Here is a 20,503-nt window from a genome sequence, read left to right on the forward strand (position 1 = left end):
TTCTCATGGTGCTCGGGTTTCCCCCACAAGTCCAAAAAAACATATAGGCGAATTTGGTAGGCTAAATTGTCTGTAGTGTATGTGTTTGAATGAGTGTGTGTGTGGATGTTTCCCAGTGATGGTTGCAGCTGGAATGGCATCCGCTGGCATATGCTGGATAAGTTGGAGGTTCATTCCGCTGTGGCGACCCTAGATTAATAAAGACACTAAGCTAACTGAACTGCAAAAAGGTTCAGTTTTGGAGAATAAATAAACCACCCCTTTTAATATCTGGATACAGGCCTGTAAAAATAGATACTGTTAAAAATGGATATTTATTGGATAATATTATATAAAACTATGATTGCCATCAAGCATTAAAGCATTAAAAAGCTTTTAAAAAAATCCCTATTGTGCATGTCCAAAAACACAACAATACAACGTTTTCTTATACTACTACGGACTCTAATAATTCTGGGGGTTCACGCCCACAAACTCCCTCCCACTCTCTCTCTCTCTCTCCTCTTTCTCGCACACACATACTCACGATCCTCTGCTTCAGCCATTAGAGCTTCAGAATCATCACACGGGAGGATCCAGCGCTCGAGAACCATCATCTCCTCAAAGATAACATGGCTTTCCGTCAGTGTGTCGGATGGACAGCGGCTCTCTGCAAATGTTCGGATAACTGTCGTCTGTTTTCCTGTCCAGCATCTTTCTGAAGTGCTCCAGGTAAGCGCTCGTGCTCTACAAGTGACGCTGCCGTTCCAATCACTGTCGCTGGCTTTGATGTTCCTCTAAAATTCGGATGACTGATACAATGGAACGAGCCATAAAAGCGGGTCGTGATTTGGCGCGTTTCACCTCAGACTGTGTTTTGATGACAAGGTGAATTTCTCGAAAACGTGACACCATTACATTTCAGCCTGAATTAAGATTCATACGAGAATAACATTTCTCTGTGGAGCACAAACATTTGGATGGCAAAATTACTCGATTTGAGCTTTAGATTTCTTCTTATTAGATTGTAATGCATATCTAGAATGGCGAAATATTTATTTATATTTTAGTATGTGTGTTAATGAAAATAGAGGTTCCAGTGTTTGTCATGCATAAACTGTCATAATAAAAGAAAAAAGAAAAAAAAAAAAAAAAAATATATATATATATATATATATATATATATATATATATATATATATATATATATATATATATCGGTCACAATATATTGTTGTGATTATATTGTTGTGATTATATATATATATATATATATATATATATATATATATATATATATATATATATATATAATCACAACAATAATAATAATTCAAATTTCCTTAAAGCAAACATTAGATTTTGTGGTGAAATATGTAGTAGATTTAGTTTTTTTTTCCTGTCAGCAGGTTGGTAAACTATAATTAAATGGTCTTGGGAACTTGCGTGGGCAGAAAATTGCCCTATACATGCTCTCTGTAGGAGTTTGGGTGCAGAGACTTCCTGTTATATTGAGTGTTGCATTGATGAATTGTCACTTTTATGGTAGTTGCATTGCTTTCATTTTCCAACATTTAGCTGAACTTTAGAAAATTGTCTTGTTTTTACATTTTACTCTCTAAAGAAATGTGATTTGATATGATTTCTGATCAAGAATCATTGTGGTTACTGTTCAATCAGGATGAAATGACGTATAAAATTACATAAAAATTGTAAACTTGAACTAAAAACTGCAAATGGCATGTTTTAAATGTAACAATAACTTAAGTCACTTGAGATTTTGTTGCTTATTTGAAATATGTCATTTAATTGTGAATTCAGGGGGGATTTTTCGAGATTTTAGGATTCCAGCATTCATTCAGATAGGAGTTTGGTTTCGATTTATTCTAAAATGACTTTTGTTTTTGAGTAAAAATGTACTATTTTCTAGTTCTTGTTACCTTGCACTCTGTGTTAATATTTACTATTATTATTCTTAATTTGTTTATGATATTTTGGTGACATGGTGGCCCAGTGGTTACCATTGTCGCCTCACAGCAAGAAGGTCGCTGGTTCTAGTCCCGAATTGGTCAGTTGGCATTTCTGTGTGGAGTTTGCATGTTCTCCCCATGTTGACGTGGGTTCCCTCCGGGTGCTCCGGTTTCCCCCACAGTCCAAACACATGCGCTATAGATAAATTGAATAAAATAAATTGACCGTAGTGTGTATGTATGTGTGTGTGTGAGAAAATGAGTGTGTATGGGTGTTTCCCAGTACTGGGTTGCAGCTAGAAGGGCATCCGCTGCGTAAAACATACTGTAATAGTTGGCGGTTCATTCCGCTGTGGTGACCCCTGGTAAATAAGGGACTAAGCGGAAGGAAAATGAATGAATGAATAAATGAATGGTGTATAGCAGGGGTGTCCAAACTGGGTCCTGGAGGGAAGGTGTCCTGCAGATTTTAGCTCCAACTTGCTTCAACACAACTTGCTTGATTAGCTAGCCTAGGTGTGTCTGAATGGGGTTCTACTAAACTTTGCAGGACACCAGCCCTCAAGGACAGAGTTTGGACACCCCTGCTCTATAATCTTTATTGTATAAATAAATACTTTAATAAATAATCTGGGATAGGCAGCGCAGTGGGTAAAACATATGCTGGATAAATTGATGGTTCATTCCGCTGTGGTGACCCCAGATTAATAAAAGGACTAAGCCGAAAAGAAAATGAATGAATGAATAATCTTTGTTAAAGTGGCAAACATTATGATTTCTTGTGTCAAAATGGTTTAAATTCACTTGAAAATGCTCGACATTCTGAGACGATCGATGTTGAAGCGATATATTGTGCAGCCCTAGTATAAATACTGTAACAATAGATGACATTTTACTGGCAATCTGCTCTAAATCACGTTAAACACAGTGACATTTAGTGCCTCGACCCTCATGGGATTTGAACACACAGCCTTTCAGCTATAATCCCAGCTCAGTAGACTTGCATCCCAAAATGACGTCGTCTTTGCTGAATGATGACTCATTTATAAAAATATAACTCTCTCTCTCTCTCTCTCTCTCTTTGTTTACCATCTCTCCCAGCTTTCCCAGTGGAGGAACAAGTCAATGAAGACATCAGTGATGGATCTTAAAGTGGAACCAATGGACATTGATTTCGACCAGCCTCCGCCTCTCCAAGTGTTCGCTCACACCTCAACTCTACACGGCATCTCTCACATCTTCTCCTATGAGAAGATCACGGCTAAATGCTGCCTCTGGGTGGTGTTTTTCCTCAGCTCTTTGACTTTTCTCATGTACGTCTGCATTGATCGCATTCAGTTCTACCTGGAATATCCTCATGTCACCAAGCTGGATGAGATCACCACGCCGGTGATGGTGTTTCCGGCTGTGACCATTTGCAATCTGAACTCCATTCGCTTCAGCAGGATCACGCGCAACGACCTGTACCATGCAGGAGAGCTGCTGGCGCTGCTCAACTCCAGGTTGGTGGAACTTTCCTTACTGTTTTCTCAGACTTTGATGATTTTTTTTTCAAACACAAACAAGATAATTTAAAGAATGTTTAGAATATACACACACACACACACACACACACATATTTTCACATAAGCTCACATTATATATATATATATATATATATATATATATATATATATATATTAAAGGTGTCACGATCCTCCAAATCCTTGATTCGATTACATTTTCGATTCTAAAGGCACGATTCGATTCGATTTTCGATTATGAATAATTAATTAATTAATGACCAATTAATTATTTGTTGCCTACCGTTTAAACTACCTGACCTGCATGGTCTTTGTTTTACCCATAAACAAATCATACAGTAAATGAATAAAGGCAAGATACACACATAATTACCACCTGTCAATCACTTTTTCTGCGGGACTCATGAATAGGCAGTGATCTGTGTCGTTATAATGGCGTCGGTAAAAAAGAGGCACAACCAACAGGAACCAGCCAACAGTATCTGAGGTGTGCGCTAAAATGACTAAGTACAAGTGAGTGAAAGATTGAAGCAGTCCTCTGACTGCCTGGACCTGCTGTCTCGAGCCCAAGGCTGTATGTGCGTCTGTGTCTGTGTGGTCACATGATGTGCATTTTCAGAGGTAGAGAGGAAGGAGGTGCTGCTCAGAAATGCTACACGCCACTGTGGATGTCAAATCGTTGTTGTTCTAAAATGCCATTTAAAAAACAAAGACAGTGTAAACAGGGCTTAAGTGTGTACTTTTCGCGAGCAGATTTGCAATGGGGGTGGGCGGAGGATCGCGATGCCGGTGTTGTCTATCGGACGAACCGTACGTAATACGTACATAGCAGAGCTTGCAAAACTGTGTTTTTTTTGTCGACAACACGAACGTTGTCAACATAACTCACTGGAAATCCAAAATGCTTACACACCGGCGACTTCATTGAAAGAGGAGAGGGTTTAAGTTCTGTCGACGGGTCTCCTGCTTCTGCAGTTTAACAAGCACTTCAACAAGCCTGTTTTTTTCCCGCTTGGCAAGTCAAGCTGACGTGACATGGGGGCGTTAAAAATCGAAATTGAGACACCCCTTATATATATATATATATATATATATATATATATATATATATATATATATATATATATATATATATATATATATATATATTGTATGTGGGCTTATGTGAAAAACGGAAAAATACTGTAGCATTAAACATTTGTGAATAGCACTGTTTCCATCCAATGAATCAAAGAGAATTAAATCATCACTACCTGATAAACTGGCACCAAATATCAAAAGGATAAATAAAATTAGCTGCTTTATGAGACCCCATGGGTATTTTTCTAATATGTAAATTACTGGCAACTATATTTTATAGCCATTTCACACAGTAACACCATTAAATTGCCATAAAATTAACAGAATTACTTTACTGGTAAATTTAAAAATGTGCTGTTCATTTGTAACATGTTTATTTAAAGTTATCAAAATCAGAGGCAAGTTATACAACAAATGAACAATGGGTTATAGTCCAAATATCAACCCAGGCTCATTCTGAAAACGTAGTCCAGCGGACATTTCTGGAGACCGCGAAATACGTCCCGGGAGGTACATATGGCTGCATTTCATTTTTTTAAGCGAACGCTACGGGGCGGTGTGACGCCATTCCCTTTTGCGCTTGCCGGCTGACCGCTTACCTCAGTGTAGAAGGCTTTCCCGCCGCAATCAGTTTGTTCAGTCAGCTCATCGTGTGCGTCGGCGGACTTCAGATGCAGAGAGGAGGAGTTGACAAAGGTGTCCGGGTTCAAGAGTGGTTCCAGAAACCAGGTAAGACAAAAACAGAATCCAAAAAATAAAGCGAACGAGTTCATAAAAGGGTGAGAACGTGGTGAAATCCGAAAATGTGGTAAAAAAAAAAAATATAGGGCTTTTCTTTTTCTTGACGGCTTTTTTAAATTGTTGCTCGGGTTTAAGGAAATCAGGTAAAACTGGTTGGGTTCAGGGAAGGAGGAGGGTGGGTCAGCCGATTGGCCGGTCACGCAGTCAGGGCCGGCGCGTCCATAGAGGCGACCTAGGCGGCCGCCTAGGGCGGCAGAATAGAGAGGGCGGCATCCGAACACCTCCCGCACCACCGGCGACTGCAGTTATACCCGCGCCTAGGGCAGTAGAGAGGGCGGCATCCGAACACCTCGCTCACCACCTGCGTCCGCACTCCGCAGTTATATCTGCGCCTAGGGCGGCAGAATAGAGAGGGTGGCATCCGAACACCTCCCGCACTACCCGCTTCCGCAGTTATACCCGCGCCTAGGGCGGCAGAGAGGTCGGCATCCGAACACTTCGCGCACCACCTGCGTCCGCAGTTATACCCGCGCCATAGGGCGGCAGAATAGAGAGGGCGACATCCGAACATCTCCCGCACCACCCGCGACCACAGTTATACCCGTGCCTAGGGCGGCAGAATAGGGTTCTTCACTTTGATAACCGGTCATTTTCATTTTCACTTTCGGTTTGAGGGTGGCGTGATCGTCCTTTGCCTAGAGCGGCAGTTCAGCTTGCTCCGGCCCTGCACGCAGTCAATCATTCGGTCAGTCAGACAGCGGCCTCTGGTGGGTTGATGCGAGAACAGCCAGGCGCGAACGGCACTCGCAAGAGACGTTCCAGATACGAAAAAGCGCACACAGCAGCCTCTCGCGGATTCGCGAAAACAAAAACTGCACAAATACGTACCTCCCGGGACGTATTTCGCGTTCTCCAGAAACGTCCGCTGGACTACGTTTTCAGAATGAGCCTGGGTTGCCAAATATACTAAAAAATCAAATCATAAACAATTGTAGCGTATAAAAGCATATTTGCCAAATTATTAAATGCAAGAATTTTTTAGGGCAAATAAATAATAAAGAAATTATAGTATCCTTAAAAAATAAAGAAATAAGTATATAAATCAATAGATAGATGAAAGTAAGGAAAAAAGAAGAAAAAAATGGGAACATCATATCATCTATAACACAGGTGTCAAACTCAGTTCCAAAAGGGCCGCAGCTCTGCACAGTTTAGTTCCAACCCTAATTAAACACACCTGATCAAACTAATTGAGTCCTTCAGGCTTGTTTGAAACCTACAGGTAAGTGTGTTGGAGCAGGGTTGGAACTAAACTGTGCAGGGCTGCGGCCCTCCAGGAATTGAGTTTGACACCCCTGATCTATAAGCACCAATATTGGTGACTGAATAGTCCCAAAGCCTCTAGAACAGGGGTCTCAAACTCAAATTGGCGGGGGACCATATGAAGAACTGACAATTCATAGGAGGGCCGATTTAACACTCAGGCAAAACATAAAAGTGGAAACCTGATGTAATTGATGCACTCAGATATTCTTCTACAGAGCATATGCAGTCTAAGCTCCTTCTTTTTGTTTCTTGTTGTACATATTGAAGGGGTAGTTTAAATAACTATGAAAATATTATTTAATAATAGGCATATTAATAATTATTAATACTTTGCAGTGTTTCCTCAAGGATTTTTTCCAGCTGTGGTGGGAGGTCTTTTCTACCAACTACCTGTGGCATTATTTCAATGACAAATGTCGAGATCGCATTTATGTAATAGCCTACAGCATGCAAATCTCTTTGCTTGCTTGCAGATTTCCTCTGCTCGTGCACAAAACACACCCTCAAATATACGCTGCTCAAGTGCAGATCTTGTGCGCTTTCAAATAAACACTGCTGAAGTGCGATTTAGTGAGTTTATGTAACAAGTATGTCTCCAACATTTATTAGATTTGCTATAGGAATAATCATGAATGTCTCCAATAGACCTACAGAGCGGTATAAATGCGTCCTGAAGTAAAGTGAAATGGCTATATGTCGTGTTTGCTGGCCTCATGCATCACGCACCTGTCAGTCAGCCAGTCAGTCAGTCCAATGCAATCTCACGGCAATTCGTAACGTTTTCATTTAGTGGCTAATTTGTATGAATTTGTACGATCTTATTCGTACAATTTAGTACGATTTGCCCATCACTTAATGATGGTTGGGGTTAGGGGTGGGGTTAGGTGCCTCGTCTCCTTTTTAAAACCGTAAATTTTTGTAGGGCTGAACTCGTACGAATTAGCCACTAAACTAACAAAACGTAAAATACTTACGTTTCCTCGTGAGATCAGGCTGATCAGTCAGCCAGTCAGCACGTAACCTTAAGGTTCAAACAAATAACGCAGCACTACTACAGTTACAGAAAAGTTCACGCTGTTATAATTCACTTATCTTTTAATACGTTTTGGTGCGATTATTACCCGCTTTAAAAAAAACACGACTCTATGAAAATGATGAAAACCTGTGATGTAGCCGTGGTGGGATGAATTTTGGCGTGGCGCCCACCATGGAAGGATGAGGCTGTTTCTCAATTCCAAGAACGCAGAGAACAGACTTGCGTTCTTGTGGAGATCGGTCTTGCCAGGTGTCCTCGGAAGAACGAACTCAGGAGACCGCGAGGGCAGAGAACGCGTCCTTTGAGAATTGCGATGCTGCATTCTTCCTGATGGTCACATGACCTTCACGTGTTTTAAATGGTAAATTATTTAAACATTACAGCCTTCATACAACGATTTATTGTTTTTTCCCTTCTCAAAATATATACTTTGCATAAAAACGTTATCAATATATGTTGCACAATATAAATAAAACAGATTTTAATACGAATTTCAGCAAACAAACACCCTTAATGTGTTTATTCCTTTATTAATATGTTCATGGTGATGTTTACTTTCACCGTTTAATTCAGAAAAACTCCTAAGGCAAATAAGTGATATCGCTGAACTTTAATAATAAATCTAGATAAAATTATGCGCTTCCCACCTCCAGTCGCAATGACTTCTGGGACTTCCAGAGCGAGTTCGGTGCTCAAGTCTGCATCAGTGCATCCTTGATATCAAGATCACATCCGGGAAGTTTCACGCATCCTCCGTACTTGCGGTCTTGAGTATTGGAACTGAACTTAGGCAGCTGATGATGACGTTGCACGAGAACACGAGGACGCAAGACCGCTGAAGAACGCATATTGAGAAACAGCCTGAATGTAGCGGCAACCATGTTTGTCCCATTCTTTGCTTAAGCAGTAATTTCACAGCAGAAAGCAGATTGGGTAACTTTTCTGACTTTACTGGCAATTCTTCTTCTCAATATGAGGCCATCTTCCAGTCTCCACCACGGCGACCGAAGCTCTGCACAAGACTTTTGGCCAGCGGAGAAATTAAAATGGTCGTGCCCAACTGAGTCTGGTTCTTTCAAGTTTTTTTTTCTTCACTCCCATCAGGTGAAGTTTTTTTTCCCTCCCCGCTGTCGCCACTGCCTCGCATGGTTCAGGATTGGTAGAGCTGCGCATCGATGAATTTGCTCTTCAGTGTTTGAACTCTCAGTAATGATTAAATCACACTGAACTGAGCTAAACTGAACTGAACTGAACTTAAACACTAAAACCTGAACCACACTGTTCCAGTTACTATGACCATTTATGTGAAGCTGCTTTGACACAGTCTACATTGTAAAAGCGCTATACAAATAAAGCTGAATTGAATTGAATTGAATCAATATCTTACTTTTATAGTTTAACTCTTCTTTTTGACAATTCTCAATCAGAGAGGTACTACAAGTGAGGGAAAGAAAAAACACAACACATTATTTTCACAACGTTGAGGAGAGTAATACTGAGTGGTATTTAAACACATTCCTTACTCTCTGAACCATATTGAGATGAAAATATAGAAAGTAAACAACAACAACAAAAAAGAAACAAACAAATCAAACAATAAAAAACATACATATACATAATAATAATAAATTAACAATTTTTTAAACATATATAACATATCCAAGCAGCATATAATAAACAAAACAGTACAAACTAATAATAACAGAAATAAACCTTAAATAATATAAAAATAAATACATTACATTCAGGGGGGTCCATATAAGTTGGCAAAAGCTTAGCGAGCTTTAAGGCACCTTTTGTTTTTACCTATTTTATAGATTTATATAAAATATTGAAATCATTTTTAAATGCTTTGAAACAAGGAGAAACTTTAACAAATCTACATTTGTGGATATAAAATTTTGCTACAATCAACATATTATTACACAGAAATTCAATTTCCTTGTTTTTCATAAAAATGCAAAATTTCACAATGTGATAGTCAAACGCAGGTATTACATTTTTTTTGTCATCAACCACTCATACAATCTGTCCCAAAAGGATTTGACAATGGAACAACTATAAAAAGATGTTCCTGGGATTCAATATCTTTCAAGCAAAAAATGCAAGCATTACTGTCTAAATTAAATCTTATTCTAAGAAATTTGTTACATGGATAGATGTCATTAATTGTTCTGAAATGTACTTCTTTCATTTTAGGTAACAAGGGAAATGACAGGTATCTTTTTCTAACTTCAATAGTGTCCGCTTTAGAAAATCTCACAGATAAAACTTTTCTTTTAACAGGAAGAGGAAAATATTCTTTTGTCAGTAAAGATCTCAAGACCTTATTGTTACATTTAATATCCAAAAATGAATAATTATTTATAAACAAATCAACTGGTGTAGGTATTACAGAAGAATATTGCACTATACCTAACTAAATTCCTTAAAGCTACAGGAATAGCTTTGACGACCAAAGAGAATTATCTGCACAATTAAAATTGAATTTTAACTTGAAATGATCATAACTCAACATATTACCATCATCATCCATTAAACGAATTACATTCCAAACTCCTTTGTCAAACCAGTCTTTAAAAAATAATGATTTCCTCCTGTGTAGAATACACTTGTTATTCCAAATGATAACATTATGTGGAGTAAAATTGTGCTTGTACAACATTTTCCAATAATAAATTAACAAATGACCATCAAGTAGGCCATTACAGTTAAAGGTGCAGTAGGTGATCTGCCAAAATGCTAACCGCTTAGCATATTATCTTTGGACGGTGGGGAGGGACTGTGATTTAAAGCCACACCCCCTGAAATCGCGAGCATGCCACCGCGTCACAACAGCATACAGACAACCCACTAGTTCATGTCATTCGCCAGTTAGTTGCTCGCGATTTTAGAGGGTGTGCCTTTGAATCACAGTCCCTCCCCGCCGTCCAAAAATAATATGCTAAGTGGTTAGCGTTTTGGCAGATCACCTACTGCACCTTTAAATGGCATAACATATTTTCGGCTAATAGATTTTCCATGGCTGAAAATTCTCCACATCTCTAATATCAACCCACTATTGACCGTATTCTAAAATGCGGAAGTGCGCCTGTTTTCGCGATTGTCTTAGAACTTCCGATTCAGTCGCCTATGAGAGAAATGACAAGGAATAATAAACGGCAGAAAATGGCCAAACTACTTGCTCAACAAACAAATGTTTGCATGACTACACAGACAAAGTAGCATAATATAATAAGAAAATATTAAATTGCAACATCAAGCAGCGTAACGAGCAGTTGTTAACGTCAAAAAATGAATGGAAGTGAATGTGACCGGAAGTCGCGAGACAAAAAGATTCAAATGGCAGCGCCCACTCGTCAGCTGAGAATAAGGTGAATAGATTCTCATTAATTTATTCATTTTTTTTTTCGGCTTAGTCCCTTTATTAATCAGGGGTCGCCACAGCGGAATGAACCACCAACTTATCCAACATATGTTTTACACAGCGGACGCCCTTCCAGCCACAACCCGACACTGGGAAAACTAAAGATTCTCATTGTTGCACATTTCTGCTGTGTGACTTTAGCATCCCTCCACCACCCTGTCACCTCACCTCTTGCATTGCATTCCCGGGGGGAGCATTCTGAGGCTGGGCTAGATACTTCGCTCGAATCCCAACTCCTCTTTGTTTCCTGATAAGGGGAATAACTCGAGTTGGGGTGTCTCCTCGAGCTCAGAGCCCTCCCCCCGGACAGCACGCCAAATATTCTTTATACTTAAACTAATGCAAGTGTGATCTCATGAATGGCTCTTAGATCAAGATAGAGTTAAAAGTCCAGGGGTCCGTTCTTCGTACCTCGCTTAAATGATCTAAGATGATTTGGCAGATCCTGGATCTTTTAATCTTGATAACTGATCTCTCGCTAATTTGGTTCTTCAAACAAGTTCGCGAATCAGATTAGAATATCTGGATAAACTGATCTGAGATCGCTGCGTGTGTTGTGAAGGACAGATCTATCGATCGTCGAAATCATGATCAGCAATGCAACGATTGGCTGACGGCACAGCAGCGTAATGACATCATCTGATTAATATTCAATTATCCATGTGAGCCAAATTACATCAAATTAGCAGTAAACGGTTTGTTAAATATGACACGCAATAACCTTCCACATTTGTTGTGAGCTGCAGGCTTTACACTTTCATGTGTCAAGAGTATTCATCATGTATTTCAATGCAAATCAATGTATTTAGTTCTACATTTAGAAAAGATTTTCTTTATTATTGTAGCCGTTTTTTAATCGGTGTAAAGAATAACTGGTTGTTTACAAAAGCATTTTGATATTGGTAAAGGCGTCTGCAACTTTTGTGAAGCATCAAAACACTGGCATATTAACTATCAAAACATGTTTATGACTGCATAAATGTGTTATTGCTTTAAAAAAAGTCACATATTGTGCATTTCTATTATACACAATTTGTACTAAAGCGATCTAAAACGTTCATATAAATAAGTTTTCTCTTTGCACCACCAGGTGGCAGTCTTTGTACTTTCATTTCGGGGGTGCAGATTGCATAAGTTTTATTAATATGTATAACTTTATTTATTTTATTAATAACCATAACTTTATATATATATAGTTAAAAAATATGTACCATTTTCCCAAGTGTATATAACTACTACTGTAAGAAAATATCAGAATTCAGAACATACTTTCTGTATTATCTTTGCTTGAACTGAGCCGATCTAATCCTGTTTATATGAATTGAACCTGCTCCCTATCAGGTTTGACCTAGCAGAACTGTTGCTATTACAACAACTCTCAGATCAGCTTTGAAGAACGAAACGATCCTGGATCGTGTCAATATCCAAATCCAGCTGAGTAATCCACGTACGAAGAACGGACCCCAGAGCCTATCGTTGTTATTGACATAAATTTGATCACGATTTGATAAAATATCGTTTATTAGCCCAGCCCTACATGCAAGTGAAAATGATTAAAGAAATCATATGTCGGCTGGGGACTTGATTCTTTCTCTCCATGGTTTGGTTGGTGAGCAGGCATCAGTGTAGGGGCCGTTGTTAAGTTTTAATAATGAACGTGAGTCACTCACTCAATAGATTACGCTCTCATATTCCCCGCATGAACACACAAGCACATTGAAGTGTAAATGATTAGTGTGCTTTTATTGGACTCGAGAAGCGGAAATGAAAACGCAGAGCTCTGGAAGTCCCTGCTGCTGAAGTCATGATGATATTGTATATTTTCTGCTCTCCATCATGTGCTGTAGAATCTCTAAGTGCTTTTCTGGCATGCTGAAAGATGGAAACTGATTATAGTTTCTTTTTAATTGAGGAAAGTGACCTGTGGAGTGCAAAACAAGTGACGGGATGGGATTTTTCTGGACGTGCAACTTCCATATTAGAATATTTAAGTTAAATGAAATGTCTGGCTTGTAAATCTGTATCTGCTTCCATCTGGCAAGTCATGATTTAGTTACTGCAGTGTTGTAACACCCAGCAGCTGTGATGTGATGTGGGTTTGAATTGGACTTCGGTCATGCCAACTTCTGCATTTCAAGCGCTCCTCCACAGCGAAGCACAAACACTGTCTGTCTTTCTCCGTTTTATTCTGTATTCGGTCCAGTTTTCAGCGTGTTTACAAAGAATTAACCTTGACTATTCATCATTCTGAAAGGACGGTTGACTAGAAGACGCATAGCTCTGCTGCATCAAGGCCACTGGATAAATATTGACATTCGAGGCTCGGTTATAAACGCAGTCCTACTGAGATTCAATCTAGATTTTGTATGTCTTTATTTGCATAACACCTGTTCTGTCGTCGATTACTCGCCCACCTGTCGTTCAAAATCACTATGGCTTCCTCACTTGTTTTTACAAAGAGATCAATTGAAAAATGTCTAGAATTTACAGCTGAAGTCTGAATTCTTAGCCCCCTGTTTATTTTTTCCTCCAATTTCTGTTTAACGGAGAGAAGATTTTTTCAGCACATTTCTAAACATAATAGTTTTAATAACTCATTTCTAATAACTGATTTATTTTGTCTTTGCCATGATGACAATTAATAATATTTTACTAGATATTTTTTAACATACCAGTATTCAGCTTAAAGTGACATTTAAAAACTTAACTAGTTTAATTAGGCAAGTTAATGTATAACGATAGTTTGTTTTGTCGACAATCTGTTATGACTGAAGTTTATTTATTTATTTTCGTTGCGCATTACATGCGTCTTTTTCTTTGTCCCGCCTTCTTGTGTTGTTTTCTGTTATTACATAGGCTCCCATTCTAACATGATCCAACCTCTGATTGGCTGCTGGTCGCGGAACCCTATAAAAAGGAACTTCCAGCAGGGTTTAGTGAGCTCTTTCGTGGTGCGACTGTTGCTTGGAGTGGAGAGCGCCTAGATTTTTCCTGCCCCTTTGGCCGACGACCAAACTTTAGTCTTGTACAACTTTTCATGTAACGTATGCTTACAAGCTTTTAAGAGTTTAAGCTTGTAGAGGTGGTCTGCCTATTTATTTCATTACTTTTGACTGTGTTTATGTTTAGGGAGGAAGATAAGCTTCCTGTAGTTTTCTTTAAATATTTATTGGTAATTTTGTTCATTTACTTTGTAGATTTTTTCATTTGTTTTTTTAGCCTGTGGCCACTTTGAAGAGATCCTCATTTAAACTACTAATTTTATATGAAAAGTCTGTTCAATTACTCTTAACTCTGAGTCCGAGTTTGGTTGTCGACCGAAGAGGATCTTTTGCATCATTTTTTTTTTTTGAGAAATCCACCACCCACAACATTTCTTTTTTCCCTTATTATGCTCATGTTGTTTTTCCCTAGACTTGAGGCGTAATAATATAAATAATAAATATAATAATAAAAAATATTGCTTAAAGGGGGCTAATACCATTGACCATAAAATGTTTTTCAAAAAAATGAATAACTGCTTTTAATCTATAACCGAAATAAAACAAATAGGATTTTCTCCAGAAGAAAAAATATTACAGGAAATACTGTAAAAATGTCCTTGAATGTTAAACATCATTTGGGAAATATTTGAAAAAGGAAACAAAATATAAATGGAAGACTTCTCCCCTTCTCAATTCTAGAGTCTGAATGCAGACTCAGTGCAGCAGGTCTCTTGCCCTGTCACTTTTAACCATTAGCCCTGTTGGTAATCTGGAGCAGAGATCTGCGCGGGACTAAATTTTGCTCCCGTCCGCACCCGCCAGGTTTTAGCCCGAACCCGACCGCTTCCGCTAATATTAAGTATTTTGTCCCGCTGCCCGCCCCGCCCCGTTTTCTGCCCGCCGCGCCCGAACCCGCTAAAGAGCGGGGGAAAACAAAACCGAAAATCCCCCAGCTATACAGTCCAGACAGCCAAGCTGTCTGTATAAACACACACACACAGCACCAAGCACACACACAGGCGTTTGCTGTTATATCAACTCAAAGGCTTGTAATACCATGTATCAAGTACCAATGTAATACCAAAAGGTTTTATATAAAGGTATTTAAATACTGAGTCGCGCCAGCTCCGGGCCGCAGCGCACATTACTCTCGAGCCGATTTGGCTCACTTACGGCCTCCGCATCTGGCCTGATTGATTCGGGCCGGAATCGGGCAGTGAGTCCACAAGCATCCAGAGTCCGGCAGCCGGAGCCGGGCCGAGTGGTAAGTCTCCGGCAGGCGAGAATCTAGCCGGAACTGGCCCGAGTGTATTTTGCTATCTGGGAAAGCTCTCTCTCTCTCATTCGCGCGCGCGCGCACTAACATACACACACACAAGCACCAAGCACACTCTCATTCGCATAGCAATATCCGCGATATTGCTAGACAGCCCGCTCCCGTCCCAAATTAAACCCGTTACCGACCGCTTCCGCGATTTATTTGAAAATTTATTTCCGTGCCGCAGAAATCTGGTCGGGTCCTGCGGCGCCCGCGGGACAGCCGCGGGAATGCAGACCTCTAATCTGGAGGATTTAGGCGAACACAGCAGCATGGCGGTGTGTCTAAATGTGAACGAACTTCACTGATAAAAGACAACGTCCACCATTCTCCAATTCTCGTACTGCTCTCCCGACAAAAATGCTTGCTGCACACAAACAGCTTTGCTGTATCGGCCCTGACAGGATCGTGGAGAAAAAACATACAATAAACCCCATGGAGCATGGAAACAAACACATTCGACCCTTCATGAACCGCTAAATACTGTGTGCCGTGGGTCTGTGGATGCGGTCTCACCCACTCATCAACATAGGATCTGACAGCTTGGCACTAGCAGGTCTGTCTTGCCTTCGGAAAGCACGTGCAGTCATGAATAATTAAGAAGCCGGCTCTTCTCATAGGATAAGACAACTCCGCTATGAATAATAATGAGAAACCGACGCATCATCACTTCACTTGCAGTTTTGCGCTAAGTCAACGATTTTGATCCACCCCAAAAATTATTTTAAACCCGGAAGCTGAAAATGGCTGACAAAAGCTCAAAATTTTCCAGTTTCCCCCAAATTTAAAGCTGACAGGTGCTTTGTCTTATTGTCTTACATTGTCTTAGGGTGCTTTCACACCTGTGAATCATTTCAGTTGTTCCCGAACAGCAATTCAAATTGTGACATTGTTGCTCTTTGCTCTTGAAGCGGTTCGCTTTCACACGGCAAAGTTTCTAAACGGACCAAAAGAGCTAAAACAAGTCACGTGTGAGTAAACTCTCCTCACACTGGTCAGAGTTTCACGGTTTATTTTGCAGAGTCCTGCTCAGCTGTCATGGGGGGTGGTGGTTTGGTGGTGTTTGACAGGGTGCGCGTGATGTGTCTGAAGAGCAAGGAGGGATGTAGTGGGGAGGAGTGAGAAGGGTGCGTCATGAATTTGAGGACCGGGAGGGAGACGCGTAATTACCGAGAGATTATCATTCGTTTGCAGGCATCCTGGAGTGTCTGTGCATTTGCGCGGGAGACTGCCGAAACTTCCGGGAGACTTGGGATGTCTGTTGAATGACCTCCCGCCCTACTCATAATTCTCTCTTCATATAGCCGTATGCCTATTTACATATCCATAAAACACTGATATAACCGTGCTCGGATCATTTGCTTTCTCACTACAATCGATCCGCTCCAGAGTTTGTTTGGAGCCAATCGAACTGCGCTAATTGGGCAAACAAGACAGGTTCCGAAACAAAAGTGTAGGTGTGAAAGCACCCTTAAGTGATGCTCAACACACGCAAACCTGTTAAAATCTCAAAAAAAGTACCTGAGGGTTTCTTGAACCTTTAATGAGCGGTATAGAGTCCTCATCAATATACTGGGGTGTTAGAACCCACACAGGCGGCATGTTGAGCGCCCCCTGCTGGTCCCATTAACACCACTTCCGGCAGCAACCTAGCTTTCCCGTGTGGTCTTCTATCCAGATACTGAACGGGTGCAGGCTTGCTTAGCTTTAGTGGGTGACCATGTGAGAAAACTTCAAGAAAGAAACTATGTAAAGCACTTAATAGTGAGTAAATATTTAGTAAATAGTGAGTAAATATTTATTTTTGGGTGAACTATGCCTTTAAAGGGTCACGAAACACCAAAACACATTTTTTGAGCTGTTGACAGTCGTATATGTGTCCCACACTGCTAAAAACACTATTAGGACACCTATATTTCACTAAAAAGTGTAAATTGGTTGTTTTTGCGTTATTTCAAGCAAATTCGTTCTTCCGGTTTGAAACGAATTTTTGAAGCTGCGTCACGGTCATGACATAATAGCCTGTATTCCAGCGTGCAGACTGGACGTCTGTGCCAGAGTGTGTCTTATTACGTCTTACAGTGTGATGCATTAATGCATGAGTAAAGCTTGGTTCAAACCAATCAGCACGCTCTATTGTGCAACTTCATTAATATTCATTACTGTCACAGTGTTTAGACGACAGAGACGCCACGTTGTGTTGGCAAAACAAACGTGAAGTGTTGCTTTTATACTTTGCTGCAGTTAAGCTTTGTTTTCATTTTCTCTCTGTGAGAGCGCAGAGTCACGTGTGGATTAACAGTGTACGCGACGCTCGACAACAATAACTTACGTGTCTAAGAAGGATTATTGTTTCCCTAAGAGCTGTTCTCATCTGCAAACGCTGAAATCCGGATTCGCTTGTAGTATTCTCTTAATAAAGACGCGGCTCTAGTTGCTGGTGATTGTCCTGTCTCTAAAGATTTGGTAAGTGAGCGACCAGTGCTCTTTGTTTATTCAGTTTGTTCGTATCGAACTAAGTTAACTATTGCACCGAGTACAAACATGTTAGCACCACAACCAAACTTTAACCTCGTGTAGGATTTTTGCCGCATTTAGCCAAACTGCAGTTAAAGTCCACCATTTAATAATTTGTCAAATAATTCGACTACAGATGTCCATGTAAACACAGTCACTTTGTCCCCTGTGTGGGTGTGTATTTTCACTCGGAAAGTCAGCGCGTGCCTAAATAGACACTAGCACACCATCCCACTTCAGTTCCTCCGACACTCCCCCCTAAACAGAGCTGGACACGCCCACTTTTCTGACTTTTTCCAAAGTAGAGGTGTGAAAACACCCTGCTGAAACAAGGGGGTTTCATGGCCCTTTAAGCATTGTTTACTAGAAAAAGCAAAAGCTGAAAACCCTTACTTGGAGTTTTATTTTTAGGATTTTAAAAGACTATTTTCTCATGTTCTTCTGTGTTTCTTCGTTCTTTTATCCGTCTGTAGGCATGAAGTTCGAGAAGCTCACCTGGTTGAAGAAAGCGTGATGGAGGTTCTCAAGAGCAAAACCGACTTTCGCTCTTTTAAGCCGCGACATTTCAACATGTGGGAGTTTTACAACAGAACAGGACACGACATTAAAGACATGCTGCTCTCCTGCCAGTTCAGAGGCTCACCATGCCGTCCTGAAGACTTCAGTGTGGTGAGACTCTCCAGAGATTGCACACAGATAGCTTTCTTTGAGCTCTTTTCACTTCAGGCCTCGCACTGCCGTCCTGGTGTATTTATTTGATGTGAATTTCACAAAGAGAGAGCCGCAGGCCTTTTCTAGGCTTCAGCCAAATGCTTGGGTGTGATATTTGACAGTCCAATCATTTACACCGCCGGAATGAAGTTTGGAGAAATTTCCCAGGGTTCACATTGTGCCGTTGAGCTGTTTTATGACTTTCATTTCGCAGTACTAACAAAAAAACGCCACAAAGTTGTTTTCTTTTATAGGATCTGGTAACATGGTAAAAGCAGGGCTGAGATGTAAGGATGGCGTGACGGCCTGAGGCGAGTCTGAGAGCGCTCTGAGCTAAAACTGTCAATTCAGTTAAGTTTGTTTGTGTGTAGAGCTTTGAGTTGGTTTGCTAGATTGTAGTCAGCTAAATTTTTTATAGACATAGTTTGCCTAAATATGAAAACTACCATCATTTGCTCTCTCTTTGTGTGGTTTTAAACCTTTATGAGATGTTTTCTTCTGTTGAATACAAAAAATAAAATTAAATTAAAAGGCCAAATGCCTGAGAAAATCATTAAAAACAACTACTTTAAAATTACCAGTAAATTGACAGAATTCTGTATCTGAAGAGTCCATTTTTATATACTTGTAAAAATATTTAGTTTTTTTTTTCATTTATTTATTTATCTAGATGATCAACAAACAACATAGCTAGATTTAAGTTTCAAGTTTAAAGCTTTTTTAATTATTTCTGACAAGATGGTGACAAAAAAAATTAAAACATAATATTAAATTATTTTAAAAAAATACACACACATATATATATATATATATATATATATATATATATATATATATATATATATATATATATATATATATATATAAAACTACATTTATTTCAAGAGTTCACACTTAGCTGATGATTTATAAAAGCTTGTTTGGCATGCTGTCCCGGGACAGAGCCCCGAGCTCAAGGGCTCCTCGAGCCCGGGGCTTCCTCCCGTTGGCAGAGCGAGAGGGGAGCCTGAGCTCGGTGGATCTCAGAACTCCCCTGCTGCGGTAGCTAAGGGAACACAAGGGGTAAGACAAAAGCTTGATTGTTATGTATGTTGAATGTCTTTGGATGGTGGGAGGAAACTGGAGAACACGGGGAAAACCCACGCGGACACGGGGAGAACATACAAACTCCTCACAGAAACACCCACCGGTCCTGTGGAACCAGGGCTGGCAGTGTTCTTGCTGTGGGGCTCACAGTGCTAACCACCGGGCCGCCCAATTAGAGGTAAAGGAGAAGAATAGGGGAGGAGAAGGGTTTCTTCCAAACGAAGTGAACTGAAAACTGAGGCTATTTATAGTAGCTTAGGGCTCATATGATTGGAAGATAGTGATTAGCAAATGGGAGACCGGCCGTGCTAAATCATAAGCACGTGATCCTCTCGAAATTAGTTTATGAATAAAATTCACTTAGTAACTGAATAGCTTCAAGCACAAAAGTTAATTTATAATGATGTGTGGAACATCTTACTGTCCTTATACCCACCCAAGGGGCATCGACTCAAAATATTTGTTTAAGGGGTGTGTGCTAGATGAACTCAGCTTATATTTTATTATAATAACAGAAGGGTGCGTGATAGATTGTGTTTCACTTACTTGCACGTTGTTTCCAATGCTTTCTGTATACTTTAAAACATTATATGACAAGTTACACTGTAAAAAATTTGACCTTAAATTCACAGTAAATTACTGGCTAATAATTGCATTACTTTCACAGTAAATTACTGTATGTAAATTCACAGTAAATTATTGTGAGGTAGTTCACAGTAATTTACTGTGGTTTTGTCACATTAAATTATTGTGAAATTACAACCATATATTGTAACTTTACAGTAGATAATGAAGTCTGTTACTG

General features: G+C 39.8%; 1 protein-coding gene across 1 annotated transcript in view; it reads left to right on the forward strand.

Annotated features, from left to right (window-relative positions):
* The first annotated feature begins 639 nt into the window (after positions 1-639).
* asic1a (acid-sensing (proton-gated) ion channel 1a) overlaps positions 640-20,503 on the forward strand; it is a 54,762-nt gene continuing 34,898 nt past the window's right edge. Inside the window, exons 1-3 of the mRNA NM_214790.2 lie at positions 640-711; positions 3,051-3,451; positions 18,375-18,570. Coding sequence (NP_999955.1) covers positions 3,075-3,451; positions 18,375-18,570 — 573 coding nt within the window. The 5' untranslated portion in view covers positions 640-711; positions 3,051-3,074. The remainder of the gene's footprint in view (positions 712-3,050; positions 3,452-18,374; positions 18,571-20,503) is intronic.

Source organism: Danio rerio, chromosome 8 (assembly GCF_049306965.1).
Source record: "Danio rerio strain Tuebingen ecotype United States chromosome 8, GRCz12tu, whole genome shotgun sequence".
Classification (NCBI taxonomy): Eukaryota; Metazoa; Chordata; class Actinopteri; order Cypriniformes; family Danionidae; genus Danio; species Danio rerio.